Here is a 26,034-nt window from a genome sequence, read left to right as displayed (position 1 = left end):
CAAAAACTAGATTGACACCCACCATCTCAGATTGTTCTAAAATCGTTTCGGTTGTTAGAAACAGAAGATTATTTTGTTGAAATATAATTTGATCTCTGAGAAATTAAGCTAATTGATTGCATCCAAATTGGCCATTTATATTTATAGAATTCATATAATATTCAATACATATAGTACCTATCATCTAATTTGGACCAAGTTTTTTTCTAACTATGAGTAAGACAAGTAGTATGGAGCTGCGCCTCGGAGTATTGTTTATTCATCCTATCCTTCATCCAAACTTGCAATGCCTCTCATTCATAATGCAATCTTTTATAAGTGTGCATGACAGAGTCATCAGTTGGACTCATGGAATTTCTCCATTTGTCTACTTTGCCTGTAAAATATTAATTAAAGTAATTTGCAATGTCATGTTGTTTTGTAAAAAACATACCCTTTGATTCAAGAAAGGAGGCAAACATGTTTGAATACCTACCCATTATAACATTCAAAGTTCTCCATTGTTTTTTTCAATCACCCTTGACTTCATATATTTTGTGCTGATAATATCCTTTCTTTTTACCTTGGTCTCAAGATTTCTTAAATGTACAATAACTTTGCTTATCAGACAGAGTGCCAGATCTATCTGCTTCCTTTTGGCATCATTATGTTGAACCATTACATTTCTCAGCTCATCATCAATCCATGGGGCACTGTTTGACCTCACAGTGCGTTTTCTTAATGGGGCATGCTTATCAACAATACTCATAAATAATTTCACAAACACACTCAGTGCCATTTCAGGATCATCCTAACTACACACTTCCAGCCATTCCACATTCTAAACCTCATCCACAAATGAGTCCTGATTGAACCCCTTGTAGGACCTTTGGTATATTACTGTGCCATTCAGCCACAACAGCATTAGTGAGGTCGAGCACTGATTAGCGATTAGGCCTGGCTCGCAGTCGGCGTTCCAATTCATCCCAAAGGTGTTCGATGGGGTTGAGGTCAGGTCCAAGCTTTACACTACTCCAGCCGACTCTTGGCATTGCGCATGGTGATTTCAGGCTTGTGTGCGGCTGCATGGAAACACATTTCATGAAGCTCCCGACGAGGAGCTTCCAGAGGCAGTTTGGAACTTGGAAGTGAGTGTTGCTGATTTTTACGCTCTTCGTACTTTCCACTTCACAATAACAGCACTTACAGTTGACTGGGGCAGCCCTAGCAGGACAGAAATTTGATGAACTGACTTATTGGAAAGGTGGCATCCTATGATGGTGCCACGTTGAAAGTTACTGAGCTCTTCAGTGAAGCCATTCTACTGCCCATGTTTGTCTATGGAGATTGCACGGCTGGGCGTGGCTGAATTATCCGAATCCACTAATTTGAAGGGATGTCCACATACTTTTGTGTATATATATAATGTACCTTATCCAACATTTCACAAATTACATCAAGCTATTTCACATCAGCATTAGACCTGTAGCAGCAGCCAACTAGTATAGGTTTCAAATGTGATAAATGCACCTGTACCTATAGCACCTCTAATCCATTCAACATTAAGTCCTTACGTTGTTTTGCTGGAATATGACTCTGGGCGTAAACTGTGACTCAACCTCCACACCTATTCCTGTCCCTTCTGAACAAATGATATCCCTATAGTTAGATCTCAGCATCCTCAAAAGAAGAGTCCAAGTTAGTCTCTGATATTGCTAATACATGAATCTTATGACTGCATTAGACAGCATATTTCATGAATCTTTATTCCTTAAAGTGCATATATTCAAATTGGCAATCAACAGACATTTCTTTGGTAAGTTTAGAGTAGGGATCATCAACTAGATGCAGCCACAGACCAATTATTTCTTCAGCGTATGGTCAGGGGGCTGGAACATAATTTGTAGACTGCAAGTTGACCGCAAGAAGTCCAAACAGATCCTGACTAAAACATAATAAGCCTGCTTACACTTGTATACGATCACATATGTCTCTCCATTATGTGATTACTTGGAGCTGGAGCTTATTTGCTGGTGTTTTTACGTTATGTCCAACAATTCACCCACGTGCCCGCTGGCTGCCAGTTGGGGATCCCTGGTTTAGAATATTTGATTGTCCAAGCATGAATCAGCAGTTGGAATCTGAGTGATACTCTCTGTGTGTGTTCGCATGTGCGTGCGTGCGTATTTGGGGGTGGGTCAGAACCTGGCAATATCAAGATGTAGGATGGGACATAAACCTAACAATTTCAATGACTAATTTGTATGAACAGGGGGGAAAAACATCACCAAATTCACAGAGAATACATTATATAGGATGAGAGTACTCCGAGCCGCTGCTCCATTCTACTTGTCTTACTCATTGTTAAAAAAACTTTTGGTCCAAATCGGATGTGAGGTACTATATTCAATATTATATGAATTACAATGGGCAATTTGGTTGCAATCAATTAGCTTAATTTCTCAGAGATCAAATTATATTTCAACAAAATAATAATTTAGGAATGCTAATGTTATCTTTTACTAACTGCAGAAACAATTTTAGAACAATCTGAGATGGTGGGTGTCATGGTTTGCTGAAATTACATGGAATGACCCACATGAGTCATTGTGATAGTGTTACCAGCAGGTGTGGTTTACCTAGATGACAAGTGATAGGACCAAAAGGTAAAAGAAAATATCTAATTTGACAGTTCACACAATTTGGGGAGCTATAGAGTAACTTTACAGTTTTATGCATTTAGGGTTAGTAGTAGGTCCTGATCCATTTTACACCAAATGTTCTTCCCTCACCACTAGGAGGATCTATAACCCTCCTCACTACTATGCATCAGGGTTGGGCTCAATTCCAATTCAGTTCAAGAGGAGAATAATAAATGATATTCATGAGTGGCAAAGTCTTTGAAAATAATAGGTTGATTTTCAGTTCAGGAATTGCATTTCACCCATGCATTCCTATTCGATAAATGCGGTAAAGAGATCAATCGAACTTGACCAAAACAATGGAATTGCCATGGAAACGTGTGTGGGGAAAGGGCCGTGGGGTAAAGATCCTGAGTCTCCTAAAGTGCCCCCCAGAAAGATCTGCCTACATTTAGACTATATTGTTTATTTTACAGCTTGTTGAGGTAAAAATTGGAGTATAATGCTTGTATGGATGTCAGTCCAAACACATGTTCATCGTTACCAATTAACCGCATTATGGTTAAAAACGACTTTGACTAACACCACCGATTTCTGTATGCTAGCTATGCTTAGCAGTTTATACAAACGGGAGTTAGCATTTAGTAGACACTTTTTCTGAACCTGAAACGGGACAACATCTACATGTTATGCAGCGAAAACAGTCAAGTATATCCAAATCGGACTGTCAGACCATGAAACGTTCTGAAAATCAGTATTCTCACTAAAGCGTCTGTAGCATCCGAACTGTGGGCTACAAACTAATATGATTTTGGCAGCTTCGTTAAATAGTACCCGCAAAACACCAGTCTCAACGTCAACAGTGAAGAGGCGACTCTGGGATGCTGGCCTTCTAGGCAATGTTGCAAAGAAAAAGCCATATCTCAGACTGGCCAATAAAAAGAAAAGATTAAGATGGGCAAAAGAACACAGACACTGGAGAGAGGAACTCTGCTTAGAAGACAGCATCCCGGAGTCGCCTCTTCACTGTTGACGTTGACACTGGTGTTTTGCGGGTACTATTTAATGAAGCTGCCAGTTGAGGACTTGTGAGACGTCTGTTTCTCAAACTAGACACTCTAATGTACATGTCCTCTTGCTCAATTGTGCACCGGGGCCTCCCATTCCTCTTTCAATTCTGGTTAGAGCCAGTTTGCGCTATTCTGTGAAGGGGGTAGTACACAGCGTTGTACGATATCTTCAGTTTGTTGGCAATTTCTCGCATGGAACAGCCTTCATTTCTCAGAACAAGAATAGACTGACGAGTTTCAGAAGAAAGGTCTTTGTTTCTGTCATTTTGAGCCTGTAATCGAACCCACAAATGCTGATGCTCAACTAGTCCAAAGAAGGCCAGTTTTTTTTATTGCAGTTTTCAGCTGTGCTAACATAATTGCAAAAGGGTTTTCTAATGATCAATTAGCATTTTAAAAGGATCAACTTGGATTAGCTAACACAACGTGCCATTGGAAAACAGGAGTGATGGTTGCTGATAATGGGCCTCTCTACGCCTATGTAGATATTCCATTACAAATCTGCCGTTTCCAGCTACAATAGTCATTTACAATATTTAACAATGTCTACACTGTATTTCTGATAAATTTGATGTTTTTTAATGGACAATTTTTTTTTGCTTTTCTTTCAAGAACAAGGACATTTCTAAGTGACCCCACTCTTTTCAACGGTAGTGTGTATATATACACTGCTCAAAAAAATAAAGGGAACACTTAAACAACACATCCTAGATCTGAATGAAATAAATAATCTTATTAAATACTTTTTTCTTTACATAGTTGAAAGTGCTGACAACAAAATCACACAAAAAGAATCAATGGAAATCCAATTTATCAACCCATGGAGGTCTGGATTTGGAGTCACACTCAAAATTAAAGTGGAAAACCACACTACAGGCTGATCCAACTTTGATGTAATGTCCTTAAAACAAGTCAAAATGAGGCTCAGTAGTGTGTGTAGCCTCCACGTGCCTGTATGACCTCCCTACAATGCCTGGGCATGCTCCTGATGAGGTGGCGGATGGTCTCCTGAGGGATCTCCTCCCAGACCTGGACTAAAGCATCCGCCAACTCCTGGACAGTCTGTGGTGCAACGTGGCATTGGTGGATGGAGCGAGACATGATGTCCCAGATGTGCTCAATTGGATTCAGGTCTGGGGAACGGGCAGGCCAGTCCATAGCATCAATGCCTTCCTCTTGCAGGAACTGCTGACACACTCCAGCCACATGAGGTCTAGCATTGTCTTGCATTAGGAGGAACCCAGGGCCAACCGCACCAGCATATGGTCTCACAAGGGGTCTGAGTTTCTCATCTCGGTACCTAATGGCAGTCAGGCTACCTCTGGCGAGCACATGGAGGGCTGTGCGGCACCCCAAAGAAATGCCACCCCACACCATGACTGACCCACCGCCAAACCGGTCATGCTGGAGGATGTTGCAGGCAGCAGAACGTTCTCCATGGCGTCTCCAGACTCTGTCACGTCTGTCACGTGCTCAATGTGACCATGCTTTCATCTGTGAAGAGCACAGGGCGCCATTGGCGAATTTGCCAATCTTGGTGTTCTCTGGCAAATGCCAAACGTCCTGCACGGTGTTGGGCTGTAAGCACAACCCCCACCTGTGGACGTCGGGCCCTCATACCACCCTCATGGAGTCTGTTTCTGACCGTTTGAGCAGACACGTGCACATGTGTGGCCTGCTGGAGGTCATTTTGCAGGGCTCTGGCAGTGCTCCTCCTTGCACAAAGGCGGAGGTAGCGGTCCTGCTGCTGGGTTGTTCCCCTCCTACGGCCTCCTCCACGTCTGCTGATGTACTGGCCTGTCTCCTGGTAGCGCCTCCATGCTCTGGACACTACGCTGACAGACACAGAAAACCTTCTTGCCACAGCTCGCATTGATGTGCCATCCTGGATGAGCTGCACTACCTGAGCCACTTGTGTGGGTTGTAGACTCCATCTCATGCTACCACTAGAGTGAAAGCACCACCAGCATTAAAAAGTGACCAAAACATCAGCCTGGAAGCATAGGAACTGAGAAGTGGTCTGTTGTCTCCACCTGCAGAACCACTCCTTTATGGGAGGTGTCTTGCTTATTGCCTATAATTTCCACCTGCTGTCTATTCCATTTGCACAACAGCATGTGAAATTTATTGTCAATCAGTGTTGCTTCCTAAGTGGACAGTTTGATTTCACAGAAGTGTGATTGACTTGGAGTTACATTGTGTTGTTTAAGTGTTCCCTTTATTTTTTTGAGCAGTATATTTCCTGAGCTTTCTTATAACTCCTAAATATAAGACCAGTATATTCAACTTCTCAGATGCATTCAGTTTCAGTTTTCGAATTCAGAGACAACGTCCTGGTACTTTGCCAGCCAGGAAAGGTAGAAGAGAAAAGATCGAATCAAATGCTCACTGTGGTAAACAGAAAGGTCCACTCATGGTTTTGGCATGATAAGCTTGGATCATCTGGTCACTCAATGTAGAGGGGATGAAGATGCGGTAATGGGTGCTGTGTGTTCCATCTCCTCTTGGAGTTTTTCGATACACTTTATCCTGAATTATGCTGAACTTCTCATTGAAGCGACTCTTTGAGTCTTCAGACAGACTCTTGTGAATCACCATGATGGCGGCATCATTCTGCTGTGCTCTTCACATAAACTACCGCTAAGTGTCTGGATGATGAGTAAGTGCTACACAATGGAAGACAAACATTGACAGTCTGTAATCCGTGAAAAGGCATCTGGTACAACATTCAGTTTTCCTTTGCAATACTCAATGATGAAGTCAAACCTCTGAAGTCTGATAGACCAGTGAATAAGATGGCTGTTGGTCTTACCTGATGCCAGAACCCACTGCAGAGCAGCGTGGTCTGTGACAACTGTGAAGACCTTCACCTCCAAGTAGTAGCTCCATTTCTCCAAAGCCTAGACCACAGCGACACACTCCCTTTGTCGTTGAATAATCCCTCTCGGCTGAATTAAGGGTGTGACTTGCATAGGCAATAACTTATTCTGTTCCAGGTCCTGTTTGATGAGCCAAGACTGCTCCAAATCCTGTTTACTTGTATCCGTGTACACGATGAAGTGAGCATTCAGGTTAGGATGTCCAAGCACTGGTGGAGTGTTTGAGTGCTTTAAATGTGCTTTGGCATGCAGGGGTCCATTGGAATTTCAGCCCCTTCTTACAGTGGTTGAGTGGTTCAGCAACCTTTGAAAAGTCAGGCACTAACCTGTGGTACCATCCAGCCATACCCAGGAAGCGCTGAACAGCCTTGAGGGATGTGGGAATTGGGAACTCCTGCACTGCTGAAACCTTGGCTGAATCTGCATGGATACCTTCAGCATTAACCACATGACCAAGGAACCTGAGTTCTGGCTGCAGGGTCAAACCTGCAGCCTTTAGTCTGTCGAAGATGGACTGTATGTTTTGCAGATGATCAGAGGCAGAGTAGATTATGATGTCATCCAGATACACAAGACCATTTCTTCCACTCAGATCTCCCAGGACAGTCTCCATCAGCCTTTGGAAGGTTGCTGGAGCGTTCTTCAAACCAAAAGGCATGACTTTAAAGGAGTACAAACCAGCAGGGCTGACAAAGGCAGTCTTGTCCTGACTGGCGGGACCCATTGCCACCTGCCAAAAGCCGCTGTTCAGATCCAGATTACTGAAGATGGATGCTCCTGCCAGAGAGTCTCTGAGCAGTTTGTTGTTGGTTTTCCTCCATTTGACGGGGGAGGTGAGCAACCTCAGCTGCACATCTTTCTGATCAGCCTCCACACTTTCACTGATTTCCCCTGCATTGTCAAACTATGGTTGGTGTGTGTCCATTGTTGTTCCATTTGTCCAGTGAGCACAGAGACACCTCTCCCAATCTGTCTGGGTAACAGGGTAACAGGAAGAGGTTGAGGGGAGGGTAATGGCGGAGAAGTTATAGCTGAGCCTGAAGCCTGAGGATAAGTCCTTCCACAATGAAAGAATCCCGGTCATAATTTCCATTAGGTGTGTCCACATTGACACAGTATGGGGTTCCAACAAAAGACATGATTCAGCTTTGTGTGGGTGGTGTCATGGGTGCTTTTCTCTTCAAGCCCCTGTTCGGGCTCCAATTCTATAGCAGTATTGTTAGAGGGGGTAAAGAGAGAGATTTTGTTCGGGCGCCAGGCAGGTATTAACCCTGTTGAAAGGAGAAGAGTAGGATGGATGGAGTACCACTACCAGACACACACACATCAGCAGAAGAGACTGCCTAGAGTGTAGCCTGTTGGTCAGATAGCCAGTGGAGAGAAAAGATAAGACACACCATATAAAAACACACATCACAGCACAGTAACCCCACCAATAATACCTCATACAATAATAATGGCAGAGCAATTTAACGGCAACTTCATGGAAACAATTGACAAGAAAGAACCCAGTCATCAACATTAGAGGATTTCCAGTATAGTGTATTACCTATATAGTGAGGGGGTATGAATGGGTGTGTGTGGGCCTGATGGTTTGTTTTTCAAAGCTTGGCAACAATGTTGCTACTACTAGGCCTCCTGAGTAGTGCAGTGGTCTAATGCACTGCATTGCAGTGCTAGCTGTGCCACTGGAGATCCTGGGTTCATGTTCAGGCACTGTCGCAGCCGGCCGCGACTGGGAGACCCATGGGGCGGTGCACAATTGGCCCAGCGTTGTCCGGGTTAGGGGAGGGTTTGGCCGGCAGGGATGTCCTTGTCCCATTGCGTACCTGTGACTCCTGTGGCGGGCCGGGCACAATGCACACTGACACGGTCGCCAGGTGCACGGTGTTTCCTCTGACACATTGGTGCTGCTGGCTTCCGGGTTAAGTGGGCATTGTGTCAAGAAGCAGTGCAGCTTGGTTGTTGTTGTGTTTCTGAGGACGCACGGCTCTCGACCTTCGCCTCTCCCGAGTCCGTACGGGAGTTGCAGCGACGAGACAAGACTGTAACTACCAATTGGATACCACGAAATTTGGAGAAAAAGGTCAAAGTAAAAAATAAATAAATGTTGCTTCTACTACATGTGAACAGTGATGGGAGCGGTCTAAGTATGAGGTCAAAGAGGGGTGAAATGTAACCGAGGTGGTTTGATGAATCAGGCTCTTTTGATGAGTAACCTTGCTGGAGACGTGAAGACTTGTGTTAGCTTCCAGAATTGATCCCTTTGGGCTTTAGCTAAGTGGGCTAACACAGTCTTGTGACATGCAGGAGACCTAGTTCGAAAGAGCGAGATTAAATCGGGAGTGGAACGTATATCCTTAGGTCTATGACAGGGCTAATCTGTATTCTTATGGTGGCCAATTTCTTGAATGGGGTCATAATAGTTTATAGCCGAAACGGTTCAAACACTAGAGCCAAATTCATAGGAAGAAAATTAATTCTACGTGCCACATTTGCTTCAGAAACCTCCAGAAACTTCTGTTTACCACAGTGAGCATTTAATTGTATCCGGTTCTTCTCTACTTTTCCTGGCTGGCAAAGTCCCAGCATGTTGTCTCTGGTTTTGAATCTGAATTTGAAAACTGAATCGGAATGCTTTAGAGAAATTCAATAAATGAAACTTTGATCCACTTGAAATTATAGTTTGTAAGCTTGATACACAATGAATGTAATATCTACCATATTGAAACTGAATATATTAATATTGGATTTGAATATTCAATTAAATTGAGATATATTTTAAAACTGATTGCAATATTCACTTAATTCAGTTTCAAATCATGAAATACTAGTTCAGTGTGTTTAATTCAACGATTCAATTTGTGCATTACAAATTTGAAAGTATTACATTCAAATTCAATATCCTAATATGCTATTTCTAAGTTTTGTTTTTGTCTTACTTTCTGTTTTCTACACCAGTTGAAAATACAATATTTTTGGTTATAGAAAATATATTTCACAGCGGTTTAGATGGTACAATGATTCTCTAAACTATACTTGCTTATTTTTTCACAGAAACTGAAATTAGATGAACTATTAGAATTTTAGCAACCAGGAAATGGTGGAGCAATATCTGTATAGTGCATCTTTAATTAAGGAAACACTGTGGGCCTGTTACAATACATAAATCATGACGGATTTGACGAATATCCACTTTGGTTCACCTTCAACAATTGTGATCTAACAATCTGGTCAATGGAAAGTCTGTGCTCTTTTGACTGCTTTACCGCATCTATAGGCACATGTTGCTAAATGCAGATGTGTCCATTTCAGTCATTTTACCATTTCACTCTTTTTTCAGCGTATTGTAACATAGATGTGAAATGCACTTTAAAGAGAACTTGACTTGACTTAACCCTCCCTTTTTGTTCCAGGCTGACACTCCTAAGGAGAGCGCGCTGGGTGACGTGAGTATTGTAGAGGTGGACGTGTTCGACAGGAAGTCTCTGTGTGAGGAGGATAAGGCAGGCCTGCCGCTCAAGAAGGACAAGTACCTGTCGGAGGAGCATAGCAGCGGTATCGGCGGCTCCTCCTGCCTGTCGTCACCTCACCAGAGCGTCTCAGACAGCGATGAGGGCGGCGACGAGGGCCAAACTACAGCCAGCACCGTCCAGTACTCATCGGTGGTGGCATCCTGCGGCTACAAGGGCCAGACCCCCTGCCCTCTCCCCCTGTCCGGCTCCTCCCAGACGCCCAGCTTCGCTCGCTCCGAGTCCACCCAACCCCTGCTGGACAGCGAGGAGCACCCGGAGGTCCCCGAGTCACACCAGCGCTACCTGCGGAACCCCTACTTCGGGCGCTTGCCTGGGGGGAACGATGGCGACAGCGGAGACCTGGAGGACTTGAACCAGATGGAGATGAAGAAGCAGGGGTTGGCTTTGCGCCGGTTCTGCCCCCTGGAGGAGGACTTTCAGCAGACCACACCCACAGAGGAGGGTCAGTCACCTGACGGACAGCCAGGCCCTGACCCTAGCTACATGCCTCAGCTCAGTGGCTACAGGCCTCAGTGTTAGGAGGATGTATGGTGACTTAGTTCGAGGTTGTCACACTTCATGTACAGTGACTCTTCCTCTGTGCCTTTGTTAATTTCACTTTTGTTTCAAGCTTTTATATTATGAATTATGTCAGCCTATTATTTTTGCACTTACCCAAATGGCAATCATGAACTTCATGTGGTCATCGTGACTTGCCTTGTTAAATCTATTTTAAGTGGATGATATAGTTTGCCTTTATGTCAAGGTTTTATTGTTTTTAACATCCTAAAAAGCAAATAGATGCCTACGTGCAGACCCGTTAATTACTGACCTAGGTAGTTGGCGTCACCCATTGACCTCCGAAGAAAAGTCCATAGCCTAGATGTGGAACCCTATTCTCTACAAGCCGGCCAAGTTTAACCTTGAATGGACAAAGTGTGATGACGCATCATTCCAAGAAAGAGGACTTGAAGGAAGCGGAAAGGTGATGCTAGCCAATACAACAGGACCCTCTTGAAATTCAGTACCTTCAGAAAGTATTGATACCCCTTGACTTATTCCACATTTTGTTACATCCTAAATTCTAAATGGATTTAATATAAAGGTTCTCACCAATCTACACACAATACCCATAACAACAAAGTGAAAACATGTTTTTTGAATTTTTAGCAAATTTATTGAAAAGGAAAAACATGATTTACATAAGAATTCACACCCCTGACTCAATACACGTTAGAATCATCTTTGACAGCAATTACAGCTGTGAGTCTATCTGGGTAAGTCTCCAAGAGCTATGCGCAGCTGGATTGTACAAGTTCATCATTGCTCGACAACCATTTAAGTCTTGCCATAGATTTTCAAGCTAATTTAAATCAAAACTGTAACTAGGCTACACAGGAACATTCAATGTCATCTTGGTAAGCAACTCCAGTGTATTTTTTTACTTTTGTTTTAGGTTATTGTCCTGCTGAAAGCTGTATTTGTTTCCCAGTGTCTGTTGGAAAGCATACTGAACCAGGTTTTCCTCTAGGATTTTGCCTGTGCTTAGGTCTATTCCATTTATTATTATTTTTTTTCCCAAAAAACTCTCTAGTCCTTGCTGATGACAAGCATACCCATAACATGATGCAGGCACCACCATGCTTGAAAATATAAAGTGTGGTACTCTGTGATGTGTTGGATTTGCCCCAAACATAACTCTTTGTATTCAGGACATAAATTACATTTCTTTGACACATATTTTACAGTTTTACTTTAGTGCCTTATCGCAAACAGGATACATGTTTTGAAATATTTGTATTCTGTACAGGCTTCCTTCTTTTCACTCTGTCATGTAGGTTAGTGTTGTGGAGTAACTGCAATGTTATTGAACCATCCTCAGTTTTCTCCTATCACAGCCATTAAACTCTGGTAGGAAGGACGCATTTAACTTTATAGTGACTGGGTGTATAGATACACCATCCAAAGTGTAATTTAATAGCTTCACCATGCTCTAAAGGATATTCAATGTCTGCTTTTTTTTTTACCCATCTGCCAGTTGGTGCCCTTCTTTGTGAGGCATTGGAAAACTTCCTTGCTCAATGCTCAACTGAGGGACCTTACAAGTAATTGTATGTGTGGGGTACAGAGACGAGGTAGTCATTCAAAAATCATGTTAATACTTATTGCACACAGTGAGTGCATGCAACTTGTGACTTGTTAAGCAACATTTTACTCCTGAACTTTAGGATAGCCATAAAAGGGGTTGAATAATTGGCTCAACATTTCAGCTTTGCATTTTTTATTAATTTGTAAAAATGTCAAAAAACATTGTTCCTCTTTGAAATTATGGGCTATTGTGTGTAGGCCAATGAGATACGATCTCAATTTAATACATTTTAAATTCAGACTGTAACACAGAATGTGGAAAAAGTCAAGGGGTGTGAATACGTTGAAGACACTGTATGCTACACTAGTAGGTGTATGGTTAGTGACATATCTTTCCAGATAGACAACTGTTTGACAAATGTACATTTTGCCTTTTTACAATGCCTTATTCCTTTTTTTCAAAGTCTTGTTGGCTTTACGTCATGATGGAAGTGTTGCATTATTATATATACTGAAAAGGAAGTTTATGTATAATTTGTTTCTGGAAATGTTTTTCATATGAATTTTTGTGTTGTCATGAATTTTCTGAAGACTGAAAAGTGCAGTATATTTTGTTCATTTGTTTGAGATTCTTTTTTTTGGAACATACGTACAGATCTCAACAGGACCAACTCCCATATTTGTTCTTAAAGAGAATATGGTCAGAAAGGGATGTTACATGTACAGACTATTTAAATATTGCTACTTGAGGGTTCTGAAAAATATTCTTACACCATCACTCAGTTAACACTACTTTTCCACATATACGGGAAACATAACATAGCCTAGTACTCCACTGCATGCCACCAGAATACATGTGCCCTTTTTGGAGCATGGTTTGTGAATGTGTGACATTATACAGTATGAAATAAAACAAAAGTGTTATCCATGTGAACTAATAATTAACTACGCTTCTAAGTCAGCATATCTTTATAGAGCTTTATTTTCAGTGAGACCTTCAACATTAATAGAACAGAATATATTAGTCCTGTCACAAACTTCGTCGTCTGACGATAAGGAGAAATCACTGTCAGACCAATACGCTGCGGGTTGCGTGTTCCACATTTTATGAAGTTTGATGCACACGGAAAAACAATAAACTAGAACGACAGAAGACAGTTTCACAGGCTATAACTATACGTAGCAGTGTGAAATAAAACAACCCACAAAAACCAGGTGACAAACACACTCCTAATATATGACTCCCAATTAGGAACAACGATAACCAGCTGTCCCTGATCGGGAGCCACACAGACCAACATAGAAACAGAAATACCAGAAAAACACATACAACACAGTACTTCTGCCACATCCTGACCAATAATACTAAACAACTACTCCCTCTGCTGGTCAGGATGTGACAAGTCCATCGTACAGGGAGGAAGTAGGAGTTCACAATACAATATTGTATTGGTATGCTCAGAAAATAAAATGTCCTCCCCCTCTACCTTACCAAGTCGGTCCATTATTTAGGGTCAAGTGTTGATAAAAATATATCAACTCTATGGGGGTATATCAGCTTTAATATTGCAGATTGTGAATTCCATCAAATGTCTGCATCATTTCCAAAACCCATTTATTTTTGTAAATATATAAAATATATATTTAATACATTTTCCTTTATTTTCCCCTGAAAATATCTGTTCGTTTTAGATAATATGTCCCATACTTCAACTGTGCATCCCCAGGCTTTGTTTATTACGGCCACGGAAATTTGTTTTTTGTGCTGCTCACAGTCCCAACAGGCAGACCATAGACTTAGACTGATGAGTTTGTGTTCAATGACTCTGTGAACAGCATAGGGTCACAACAAGGATGAGCTTCATGTTTCTCTAGTTATTGGTTGCGTCCCAAAATGGCAGCCTATGCTTTATATAGTAAACTACTTCTGACCTGAGCCCTACAAAAGTTGTGCACTGTAAATGGAAAAAGGTGCCATTTGGGCTGCAGCCAGTGACTCAGACACTATTGTGCAAGATACTGAAGTAGTTTGGTTTTTCAGTCATAACACGCTTGCTTTCTGTTCTCCAGAATGGGTGTTCCAACACCCCAAACAAAACTGCATACTGGTAATGGATGGAAAGGGGAATCTCCTTGTTATACCAACAACTGTCCTTCACATTAAGAAGAAACAAACATTTGAGGAGGCATATTCTACCACATGTATAAAGATGTATGTTTGAGTTTATATAAATAGATGCATGTGAAAAAGTAAGTTGAAAGAATCATCTTAATGTCAAACTGATATCCATCCAGGTTTACAATGTACAAATATAAACGCAGCAAACAAAGAAACGTCCCTTTTTCAGGACCCTGTCTTTCAAAGATAATTCGTAAAAATCCAAATAACATTCACAGATCTTCATTGTAAAGGGTTTAAACAGTTTCACATGCTTGTTCAATGAACCATAAACAATTAATGAACATCCACCTGTGGAATGATCGTTAAGACACTAACAGCTTACAGACGGTAGGTAATTAAGGTCACAATTATGAAAACTTAGGACACTAAAGAGGCCTTTCTACTGACTCTGAAAAACACCAAAAGAAAGATGCCCTAGGTCCCTGCTCATCTGCGTGAATGTGCCTTAGGCATGCTACAAGGAGGCATGAGGACTGCAGATGTGGCCAGGGTAATAAATTGCAATGTCCGTACTGTGAGACGCCGAAGACAGCGCTACAGGGAGACAGGACAGACAGCTGATCGTCCTCGCAGTGGCAGACCACGTGTAACAACACCTGCACAGGAACGGTACATCCGAACATCACACCTGTGGGACAGGTACAGGATGGCAACAACAACTGCCCGAGTTACACCAGGAAGGCACAATCCCTCCATCAGTGCTCAGACTCTCCACAATAGGCTGAGAAAGGCTGGACTGAGGGCTTGTAGGCCTGTTCTAAGGCAGGTCCTCACCAGCCATCACCGGCAACAACGTCGCCTATGGGCACAAACCCACCGTCGCTGGACCAGACAGGACTGGCAAAATGTGCTCTTCACTGACGAGTCGCGGTTTTGTCTCACCAGGGGTGATGGTTGGATTGGCATTTATCGTCGAAGGAATGAGCGTTACACCGAGGCCTGTACTCTGGAGCGGGATCGATTTGGAGGTGGAGGGTCCGTTATAGTCTGGGGTGGTGTGTCACAGCATCATCGGACTGAGCTTGTTGTCATTGCAGGCAATCTCAACGCTGTGCGTTACAGGGAAGACATCCTTCTCCCTCATGTCGTACCCTTCCTGCAGGCTCATCCTGACATGACCCTCCAGCATGACAATGCCACCACCCATACTGCTCGTCCTGTGCGTGATTTCTTGCAAGACAGGAATGTCAGTATTCTGCCATGGCCAGTGAAGAGCCCGGATCTCAATCCAATTGAGCATGTCTGGGACCTGTTGGATCGGAGGCTGAGTGCTAGGGCCATTCCCCCCAGAAATGTCCAGGAACTTGCAGGTGCCTTGGTGGAAGAGTGTGTTAACATCTCACAGTAAGAACTGGCAAATCTGGTGCAGTCCATGAGGAGGAGATGCACTGCAGTTCTTAATGCAGCTGGTGGCCACACCAGATACTGACTGTAACTTTTGATTTTGACCCCCCCCCCCTTTGTTCAGGGACACATTATTCAATTTCTGTTAGTCACGTCTGTGGAACTTGTTCAGTTTTTGTCTGAGTTGTTGAATCTTGTTATGTTCATACAAATATTTACACATGTTAAGTTTGCTGAAAATAAACGCAGTTGACAGTCTTTTTTTGCTGAGTTTACATATTGTAGAAATTGTCACTCAAGTATAATTACAAAAGGTATATTTCAAAGTGCCCCTAACGCATAAAACACAGCCTATATGAGACAAAAAAAAAATGTGAATAAAGATACAGGAAAGACACTGAGAAGTCCAAGATGGATGCAAGATGGCGTAGCAGTCAGACGTCTTTGACCTTCGTCTTGTTGTGTCCCATGTATATATCTTTTTATATCTTTTTCTTCGCATATCATTTTTATATTTTTCTAAACATCAACTTCAAAATACTCTCCTGCAACCCGCTTTGCCCAATGTTGTGTGGATCTGTTTTTTCTAAAGTATTTTTATTTACCTCAGAACCGGAATCCCCCAACAGAGCTAGCCAGCTCACTAGCTACTAGCTAGTAGTCAGCTAACCACTGCTAGCGGTCATCAGCTAACCTTTAGCTCGGAAAGCTCTCGCCAGTTTGTACAACGCGACTAAAACCAGAGCATACTGGACCTATTTTCTCTTCATATCCCGAGATTCCTACCGCAAGCTCTGAACCTTTTCACCTGGATCCAGGGGCGGAAATCCCGGGGGGGACGGGGGGACACGACCCCCCCATCCTGGGAAAAATATGATTTGTCCCCCCCAATATATCACTGAAACATAACTATGTAATTTAAATAATATTAATAATACGCAATGAAAGCAATTGTGCTGATTATAGACACTTAATAGCGCGTTTTTAAGTTTCAAAAGATTGCAACCCCCCCACCCTTTGCCTCACAATGGTTTGATCCACTGCCAGTTCCTTAGCTTGCTAGGTAACAGAGAGGTCGTATCTACTGTCTGAAAGGCACTCAATGCACGTAACTGACGTGAGGTTAATCCAGTCAATCGCGCACACACACTAGCTGAATATGCAGAGCTAGCGCGCAAATATTAACTATTAAGCTAGCTAGTACCGATTCCATTTATGTGGCGTCGTCAAAGATGGAATCAGCATGCAGATGATGTAAGTTAGTGCTTGAAAGTCCCTGTGATAAGGTTAGCGATAAACTGAAATCCAAACTGAACAGAACTACACTCTCTTCTTCCATTGTCTTAAATATATTTAATGGTCTCGTTGCAAAAGCTAAATTGTCGCAAGTGAACTTTTATTTATTTATTTTATTTCACCTTTATTTAACCCGGGTAGCAAAGATTATAGCAAACACCACTGAAACTGAATTGGTGCTCGCTAGCTTTGCAAATTCAGCTATTGTTGGAAGCCAGCCAATATGAAACAAACTATTAAAATTACAAAAGGTTGCAGCATATGTTGTGTAAATGGGGAACTCATACAGCTGTCAACTCTTGTCATTTTAATCCGTTTCACATTTGCTAGCTACCTTTTAGATCGAAGCCCAAATAGAATGATTGAAGATGATAGAAGCCCATCTCCTACTGTAAATAACCTACACACTGTGTGTGTAGCCAGCCAGCCAGCCAGGTAGAAAAATGGAAGACGGACATCAGAGTGTCAGATTTTAAAATAGCTTTACGGAGAAAGCTCATTTTTCAATATTCTGAGTACATAGCTTGCCATCACAGCAAGCTATACAGACACCCGTCAAGTTCGGGGCAACCTAAACTCAGAATTAGTATTAGAAATATTCTCTTACCTTTGCTGATCTTCATCAGAATGCACTCCCAGGACTGCTACTTCCACAAGAAATTTTGTTTTTGTTCGAAATAATCCATATTTATGTCCAAATACCTCCGTTTTGTTCGTGGTACAGAGCACTATCCGAAGGCATAACGCGCGAGCTCGGTACCAGAGACGAAATGTCAAAATGTTCCATTACCATACTTAGAAGCATGTCAAACGCTTTTTAAAATCAATTTTTATGGTATTTTTTACGTAAAATTGCGATAATATTCCAACCGGACAATAGCATATTCATTCAAGAAGAAAAGAAGGAACAGCGCGCTCGCGGGATCGCGCATATCCAATCCCTTTGTCCACAGGCAGTCCACTGATTGACTGAGCTCCTATTATCTGCCCAGTTACAGGAGAATGCTGAAAGAACTTTCTGAAGGCTGTTGACAGCCAATGGAAGCCTTAGGAAGTGCAACGTAACCCCACAGATACTGTAGTTTCGATAGAGAATCAAAAGAAGAACTACAAATTCTCAGACAGGCCACTTCCTGCTTGGAATTTTCTCAGGTTTTTGCCTGCCATATGAGTTCTGTTATACTCACAGACACCATTCAAACAGTTTTAGAAACTTCAGAGTGTTTTCTATCCAAATCTACTAATAATATGCATATTCTCATTTCTGGGCAAGAGTAGTAACCAGTTTAAATCGGGTACGTTTTTTATCCGGCCGTGAAAATACTGCCCCCTAGCCCCAACAGGTTAATTGAACAGATTCCATGATAATAATGACAACATAATGAAGCTAATGCAGCCAAAAAATAAAGTAGGTACTTACACTATGTTTGGCTGATGGTGCCACCCAAGACTTGTTCAGTTACATGGCTGGCATTGTACTATTCCTTTTGGAAGGGATTTATTACAGATAGTCACAGCAGCAAATGTGGAGTTGGTTTCATTAAGGCTCTCATCTATCCTCTTGTTGTTTAATAACGTCCAATAGATTTTGCCGTGGCTGTAGGAGTGCCTCTTGCTGCATGTGTTCTTGAACATAACCTTGATATCGAAGCCGAGTTCAATGTATAGGTATTTTTGGATAACTTCACATGTACCTCTATATTGTCCTGTTGGTAATACAATAATGTGAAACTTTGGAACAAACAACGTGAGACGACAGATGAACCAAATTGAGTCCCAACACAGTACACTAGAGCAGGGATGGCCAACCTTCCTCCTGGAGAGCTACATGCTTTTGTATGCTTTTGTTACAAACTGAATTGCTCTTAACACACCTGATTAATGGAGTAAGTGTTTTAACAGGCCTGGATCAAGTATTGGCCTGTACTGTACACCTATACTATTATTTCTTCGGTGGGGTTTGTCGCCGGTTGACATCCAACGTTATGGTGCATTACGCCACCTATTGTACTGGAGTGTGGTGGGCCAGAGACAGGGAGAAACTAAATCGTACCTGCCAGCCCCGTTGCTCTCAAAAAAATAAAGTATTAGGCAAGACTGCCTCCTCTTCTTGTGCACCAGAGGCATGGAATAGTCTACAATTCATGCTTCATCTAGATATGTTAGTGCCACTGAATGAATTTAAAATACTGATGGGAGACTGTTACGGAGGAGTGTAAATACTTTTTTTAGGCTGGATCATGTTGTGTTGTATTGTTGTATGTTTTAATTATGTAATGTATTGATTGTTGCTGCCTTCTTGGCCAGGTCTCCCTTGAAAAATAGACTCTGGGTCTCAATGGGCTTTTCCTGGTTAAATAAAGGCAAAAAATATAAAAAAAAATATTTATATATATTTGAGACCATATCTATTGGCATTCTACTCAATATACTCTTTAAACTAATTTCCTGTATCCCCTTCTCCCTCATGATAGATATTAGCCTTTCTCTTTCCCTTTGATACTGCCCACATTGTAGCAATACATGCTCCACGGTCTCCGTTTCCTGGCAATACTCACACTTTCCTGTTGGATGCTTTCCTGTCACATTTAAGGTCTTATTCAACTGGCTGTGTCCCACCTTTAATCGTGCAAAAATAGCCTCCTCTCTTCTGTCCATTCCGGCCATCCTCCCCAACTTTCCTCTGTACTTGAAATAAATGCCTGCCCTTAGTATCTCTATTCCACTGCTCCTGCCATCTCTGCACCATCACTGTCCATATCAGGCTTTTAGCCTCTGCCTTGCTCATTGAAACTACAACATCCCCACTACTTAGAGCTTGTTTAGCCAGTACATCAACTTCCTCATTCCCCTCCACCCCCACATGGGCTGGGACCCAAGTAAATCTTATCTGTATACCCATCTGTCTAATCCTGCCATGGGTTTATGACACCTCATAAAGCAGGTCTTCTCTGCTATGTGAGCTAAAGGACTGGAGACTCATCAACACTGCACATGAATCAGAACAAATAACTACTCTGTCTGGCTCCTCCACCCACTGCAAGGCAAATCAGCTCCTTCGTATATACAGCCAGATGATCTGTAATACGTTTCCTGACTGCCACCCCACATTCCTACACTAGAAATGCTGACCTAGTACGTCCTGTCCTTGGATCTTTTGAACCATCTGTGTAAATGGCCACAACATCCGGATACACAGTATCCAGATGTTTCTTAAACCAATCAGATGGATCAACACCCTCCATATCTTTCTGTAGTCTCTCCAACACTTCTAGATCAACTACTGGAAGAGGGAGTAGCCATGGTGGTTTTACAGGAATAGCTACCGTTGGACTAAACTCCCTCCCATACAGTCCCATCAACTTCGCCTGGGGATTACCTACCCACCCAAAGCTTGTATTCTGTCTTCGCTCATGTTCCCAGCATGCCTGTAAAATCCCATTCGCAGGATGAGACACCCCATGTCCCTGTAGGTTGACCCAATAATTAATTGCCAGCTGCTGTCTCCTAATCTGCAATGGCATAGCCCCCATCTCCAACTATAGTGCAGCCACTGGGGAGGTCAGAAACACCCCACTACATATTCTACATATTCATATTCACTACATATTCAAGAGTCTTTGTCCCTGCATGGCATCTAGCCTTTCCAATGAAGTCTGGGTTGCCGAACCATACGCTATAGTGCCATAGTCTATTACAGATCGGATCAATGCAACATACATGGTCCTCAATGAGGAACGCCCAGCCCCCCACTCCTTCCCCGTCAGACAGCGCATCACATTTAGTACCTTCTTACACTTTCCCACCACTCTCTCAATGTGTTCTGCCCAGGTCAATCTAGTATCAAAGTACACCCATAAGGAACCTGAAGGCCCCCACCCTCTCCAAGTTTCTCCCATATAACCTCAAGCATACCTCATCTCCCACCTATCTCCTGGTAGAAAACACTGAGTTATCTACAGAGAACCTGAATCGCCACAATAATGCCCACCGCTCCACCTCATCAATTGCTTCCTGTACCTTCCTGACTATGTATGGCACTCTTCTGCAAATAACGACCTCCCAATATCCATCCGTACCTGAGAGTAAAAATCATTGATCATGATTGAGAACAACAGAGGACTAATCACGCTCCCCTGTGGTGTACCGTTTTCCACCAGGTAGCTGCCTGATAGAGACTTCCCCACCTTCACCTCGACAGACCTTCCAAACAGGAAATCCTTTATCCAGTTGTATGTTCTTCCCCCTACCCCATATAGCTTGATTAACAACCTCTGCTTCCACATCATATCATACGCCTTCTCCACATCAAAAAAGACAGTTACAACAGTCTCCTTGTTCACCTGAGCATTCCTGACCTCTGCTTCTAAGCAGAGCACTGGGTCCACAGTTCCCCTTCCCTTCCTGTACCCAATCTGATGTGGCGATACTAGCCCCCTGCTCTCAAGGAAATAAGTTAGCCTCTCCATAATCATACGTTCCATAATCTTACATACATGTGATGTTAAAGCTATTAGCCTATAGCTTGTTGGCCTCGTTGGGTCCTTCCCTGGCTTCCGGATTGGTACCACTACTGCCTCCTTCCAGCTGCCTGGTAGTTTCCCCTCCTCCTACAGTCTGTTGTACAACATCAATACCTTATCCAACATAACATAGCACACCTAGCACACATCTTAGCACACATAGCACACATCTTTCCCAGGTGAAGTTAAAACCTGTTGGGGATAGGGGGCAGTATTTTCACGGCCGGATGAAAAACGTACCCAATTTCAACAGGTTACTACTCTGGCCCAGAAACTAGAATATGCATATTATTAGTAGATTTGGATAGAAAACACTCTGAAGTTTGTAAAACTGTTTGAATGGTGTCTGTGAGTATAACAGAACTCATTTGGCATGCCAAAACCTGAGAAGATTCCATGCAGGAAGTGGAAATCTGATTTGTGGAATGACCTTCAACACTTTGCCTATGAAACACACCGTGAGTTAGGATTCATTTAGCACTTCCTAAGGCTTCCACCAGATGTCAACAGTCTTTACAAAGTGGTTTGAGTCTTCTCCGGTAGAAACTGACCGAACGAGAGGCCTGGAAATTTGGTCATAGGGGGAGGGCCATTACTACTATGACGCGCGTACCCTTTTGTTCCGAAACGTTTAGTAAGACAATGCAATCGTCCGCCTTGAATATTATTGAAGCTCTGATTGAAAAAGGCCCTAAAGATTTATGTTATACAACGTTTGACATGTTTCAACGAACGTAAATATATATTTTTTTGCACATTCGTGACGACAGGTCCAGCGCGCCTCTTACATTATGAGTAGCCTTCGGAACGCGCTAACAAGGAGCTATTGGGACATCAATTATGAACTTTTTCGAACAAAACTACATTTGTTGTGGACCTGGGATTCCTGGAAGTGAAGATAATCAAAGGTAAGGGAATATTTACAATAGTATATTTGATTTTAGATGGTTCCAAGATGGCGCTAACCTGTATCGCCTAGCCTATTTTTCTGAGCATAGCACCTTGTTTATTGCAAAGTGTGATTTCCCAGTAAAGTTATTTTTAAATCTGGCGATGCGGTTGCATTCACAAGATGTTAATCTATAATTCTTTGAATGACAATATCAAATTTTAACAACGTTTTCGAATAGTAATTTTGTAAATTGTAGTGCTGATCCACCGGAAGCATTTGAGGGAAAATATTTTCTGAATGTCACGCGCCGATGTAAAATGCTGTTTTTATATATAAATATGAACTTTATCGAACAAAAAATGCATGTATTGTGTAACATGATGTCCTAGGAATGTCATCTGATGAAGATTGTCAAAGGTTAGTGCTGCATTTAGCTGTGTTTTGGGTATTTGTGATGCATGCTAGTTGCTTTGAAAATGGCAGTGTGATTATTTTTGGCTGGGTACTCTCCTAATATAATCTAATGTTTTGCTTTTGCTGTAAAGCCTTTTTGAAATCGGACAACGTGGTTCGATTCAGGAGAGGTGTATCTATAAAATGGTGTAAAATAGTCATATGTTTGAGAAATTGAAGTTATAGCATTTATGAGGTATTTATATTTCGCGCGACGCGATTCCACTGGCTGTTGACTAGGGTGGGACGCAAGCGTCCCAGGTTCCCAGACAGGTTAAACCACTAGAGTGTTGCTTTAGCAGTATGCTTAGGGTCATTGTACTGCTGAAAGGTGAACCTCCATCCTAGTCTCAAATCTCTGGAAGACTGAAACAGGTTTCCCACAAGAATTTCCCTGTATTCAGCGCCATCCTTCAATTCTGACTAGTTTCTCAGTCCCTGCCGATGGAAAATGAGAGGTGATGAGGATGATGAGAGGTGTTGGGTTTGCGCCAGACATAGTGTTTTCCTTGATGGCCAAAAAGCTCAATTTTAATCTCATCTGACCAGAGTACCTTCTTCCATGTGTTTGGGGAGCTCTCACATGCCTTTTGGCAAACACCAAATGTGTTTGCTTATTTTTTTTCATTAAGCAATGGCTTTTTTCTGGCCACTCTTCCGTAAAGCCCAGCTCTGTGGAGTGTATGGCTTAACCTCTATGGGCTAGGTGGGACATCACCGTCTCACTCTATTCAACAGCCTGTGGAACCACGTGGCGCGAAATACAAAACCTCAAAAATGCTAAAATTTCAATTTTTCTAACATATGACTATTTTACACCATTTGAAAGACAAGACTCTTGTTAATCTAACCACATTGTCCGATTTCAAAAAGGCTTTACAGCGAAAGCAAAACATTAGATTATGTTAGGAGAGTACATAGCCACAAATAATCACACAGCCATTTTCCAAGCAAGCATATATGTCACATAAACCCAAAACACAGCTAAATGAAGCACTAACCTTTGATGAACTTCATCAGATGACACTCCTAGGACATTATGTTATACAATACATGCATGTTTTGTTCAATCAAGTTCATATTTATATAAAAAAACAGCTTTTTACATTGGCGTGTGATGTTCAGAAAATGTATCCCCACCGAAAACTTCCGGTGAATTTACTAAATTACTCATGATAAACGTTGACAAAATACATAAATTATTTTAAGAATTATAGATACAGAACTCCTTTATGCAATCGCTATGTCAGATTTTAAAATAGCTTTTCGGCGAAAGCACATTTTGCAATGTTCTGAGTACATAGCTCAGCCATCAAGGCTAGCTATTTTGACACCCGCCAAATTCGGGGCTTACTAAACTCAGAATTACTATTAGAAAAATGTTATTACCTTTGCTGATCTTCGTCAGAATGCACTCCCAGGACTGCTACTTCCACAAGAAATGTTGTTTTTGTTCCAAATAATCCATAGTTATGTCCAAATACATCCGTTTTCTTTGTGCGTTCAGGTCACTATCCAAAGGGTAACGCACGAGTGCATATCAAGACAAAAAAAAATCTAAATGTTCCATTAACGTACTTGGAAGCATGTCAAACGCTGTTTAAAATCAATTTTTATGCGATTTTTCTCGTAAAATAGCAATAATATTCCAATCGGACAATGGTGTATTCATTCAAAGACAAAAATAAAAAACATCATGGTCTCGTGAATGCGCATCTCCAATCTCTTAGTCACAGGCAGACCACTGACAAACTGTGCTACCATACTCTGCCCAGAGACAGGAGACGCCTCAATCCGCTTTCTGTACGCTTTAGAGAGCCAATGGAAGCCTTAGAAAGTGCAACGTAACCCCACGGATACTGTAGTTTCGATAGAGAACCAAAAGAAGAACTACAAATTCGCAGACAGGCCACTTCCTTCTTGGAATTTTCTCAGGTTTTTGCCTGCCATATGAGTTCTGTTATACTCACAGACACCATTCAAACAGGTTTAGAAACTTCAGAGTGTTTTCTATCCAAATCTACTAATGATATGCAAATAGTTGACTCTGGGCCCGAGTATTAGGCCGTTTACTCTGGGCACGCTTTTCATCCGAAATCGAAAATACTGCCCCCTATACCTTGACAGGTTAAAGTGGTCCTATGGATAGATACTCCAATCTCCACTGTGGAGCTTTGCAGCTCCTTCAGGGTTATCTTTGGTCTCTTTGTTGCCTCTGATTAATGCCCTCCTTGCCTGGTCCATGAGTGTTGGTGGGCGGCCCTCTCTTGGCAGGTTTGTTGTGGTGCCATATTCTTTCGATTTTATAATAATGGATTTAATGGTGCTCCGTGGGATGTTCAAAGTTTCTGATATTTTTTTATAACCCAACCCTGATCTGTACTGCTCCACATTTTTGTCCCTGACCTGTTTGGAGAGCTCCTTGGTCTTCATGGTGCTGCTGGCTTGGTGGTGCCCCTTGCTTTGTGGTGTTGCAGACTCTGGGGCCTTTCAGAACAGGTGTATATATATTGAGATCATGTGACAGGTCATGTGACACTTAGATTGCACACAGGTGAACTTTATTTAACTAATTATGTGACTTCTGAAGGTAATTGGTTACAACAGATCTTATTTAGGGGCTTCATAGCAAAGGGGGTGAATACATATGCATGCACCAACTTTCCTTTTTTTTGTTGTATATTTTGAATAAAGTTATTTTTTTCATTTCACTTCATCAATTTGGACTATTTTGTGTATGTCCATTACATGAAATCCAAATAAAAATCAATTTAAATTGCAGGTTGTAATGCAACAAAATAAGAAAAACATTGAGCCAATAACCGAAAGGTTGCTGGATCGAATCCTCGAGCTGACAAGGTAAAAATCTGTCGTTCTGCCTCTGAACAAGGCAGTTAACCCACTGTTTCCCAGTAGGCCATCATTGTAAATAAGAATTTGTTCTTAACTGACTTGCCTAGTTAAATAAAGGTTACATTTAAAAAAAAAAAAAAAATTATAAAAATATAATGAGTACTTTAGGGTGTCATGGAAAATGTGTGGAGTGAAAAGTACATTTTCTTTAGGAATGTAGTGAATTAAAAGTTGTAAAAAAAAATACTAAAGTAAAGTACAGATACCCCCCAAAAATACATAAGTAAAATACTTAAAGTACTACTTAAGTACTTTAAG

At 41.9% G+C, this 26,034-nt stretch overlaps 1 protein-coding gene across 3 annotated transcripts in view; it reads left to right on the top strand.

Moving 5' to 3' along the window:
• Positions 1 to 13,118, top strand: part of LOC106562893 (interleukin-6 receptor subunit beta) — a 104,645-nt gene extending 91,527 nt beyond the window's left edge. For all 3 annotated transcript variants that reach the window (XM_014127965.3, XM_014127966.3, XM_014127964.3), the window contains one exon: positions 9,987 to 13,118. In XM_014127965.3, coding sequence (XP_013983440.3) covers positions 9,987 to 10,625 — 639 coding nt within the window. In that variant the 3' untranslated portion in view covers positions 10,626 to 13,118. The remainder of the gene's footprint in view (positions 1 to 9,986) is intronic.
• Positions 13,119 to 26,034: the final 12,916 nt, after the last annotated feature.

This window comes from Salmo salar, chromosome 11, assembly GCF_965601325.2.
Source record: "Salmo salar chromosome 11, fSalSal1, whole genome shotgun sequence".
NCBI classification, from domain to species: Eukaryota; Metazoa; Chordata; class Actinopteri; order Salmoniformes; family Salmonidae; genus Salmo; species Salmo salar.
This window is presented reverse-complemented; position numbering and strand designations above follow the sequence as displayed.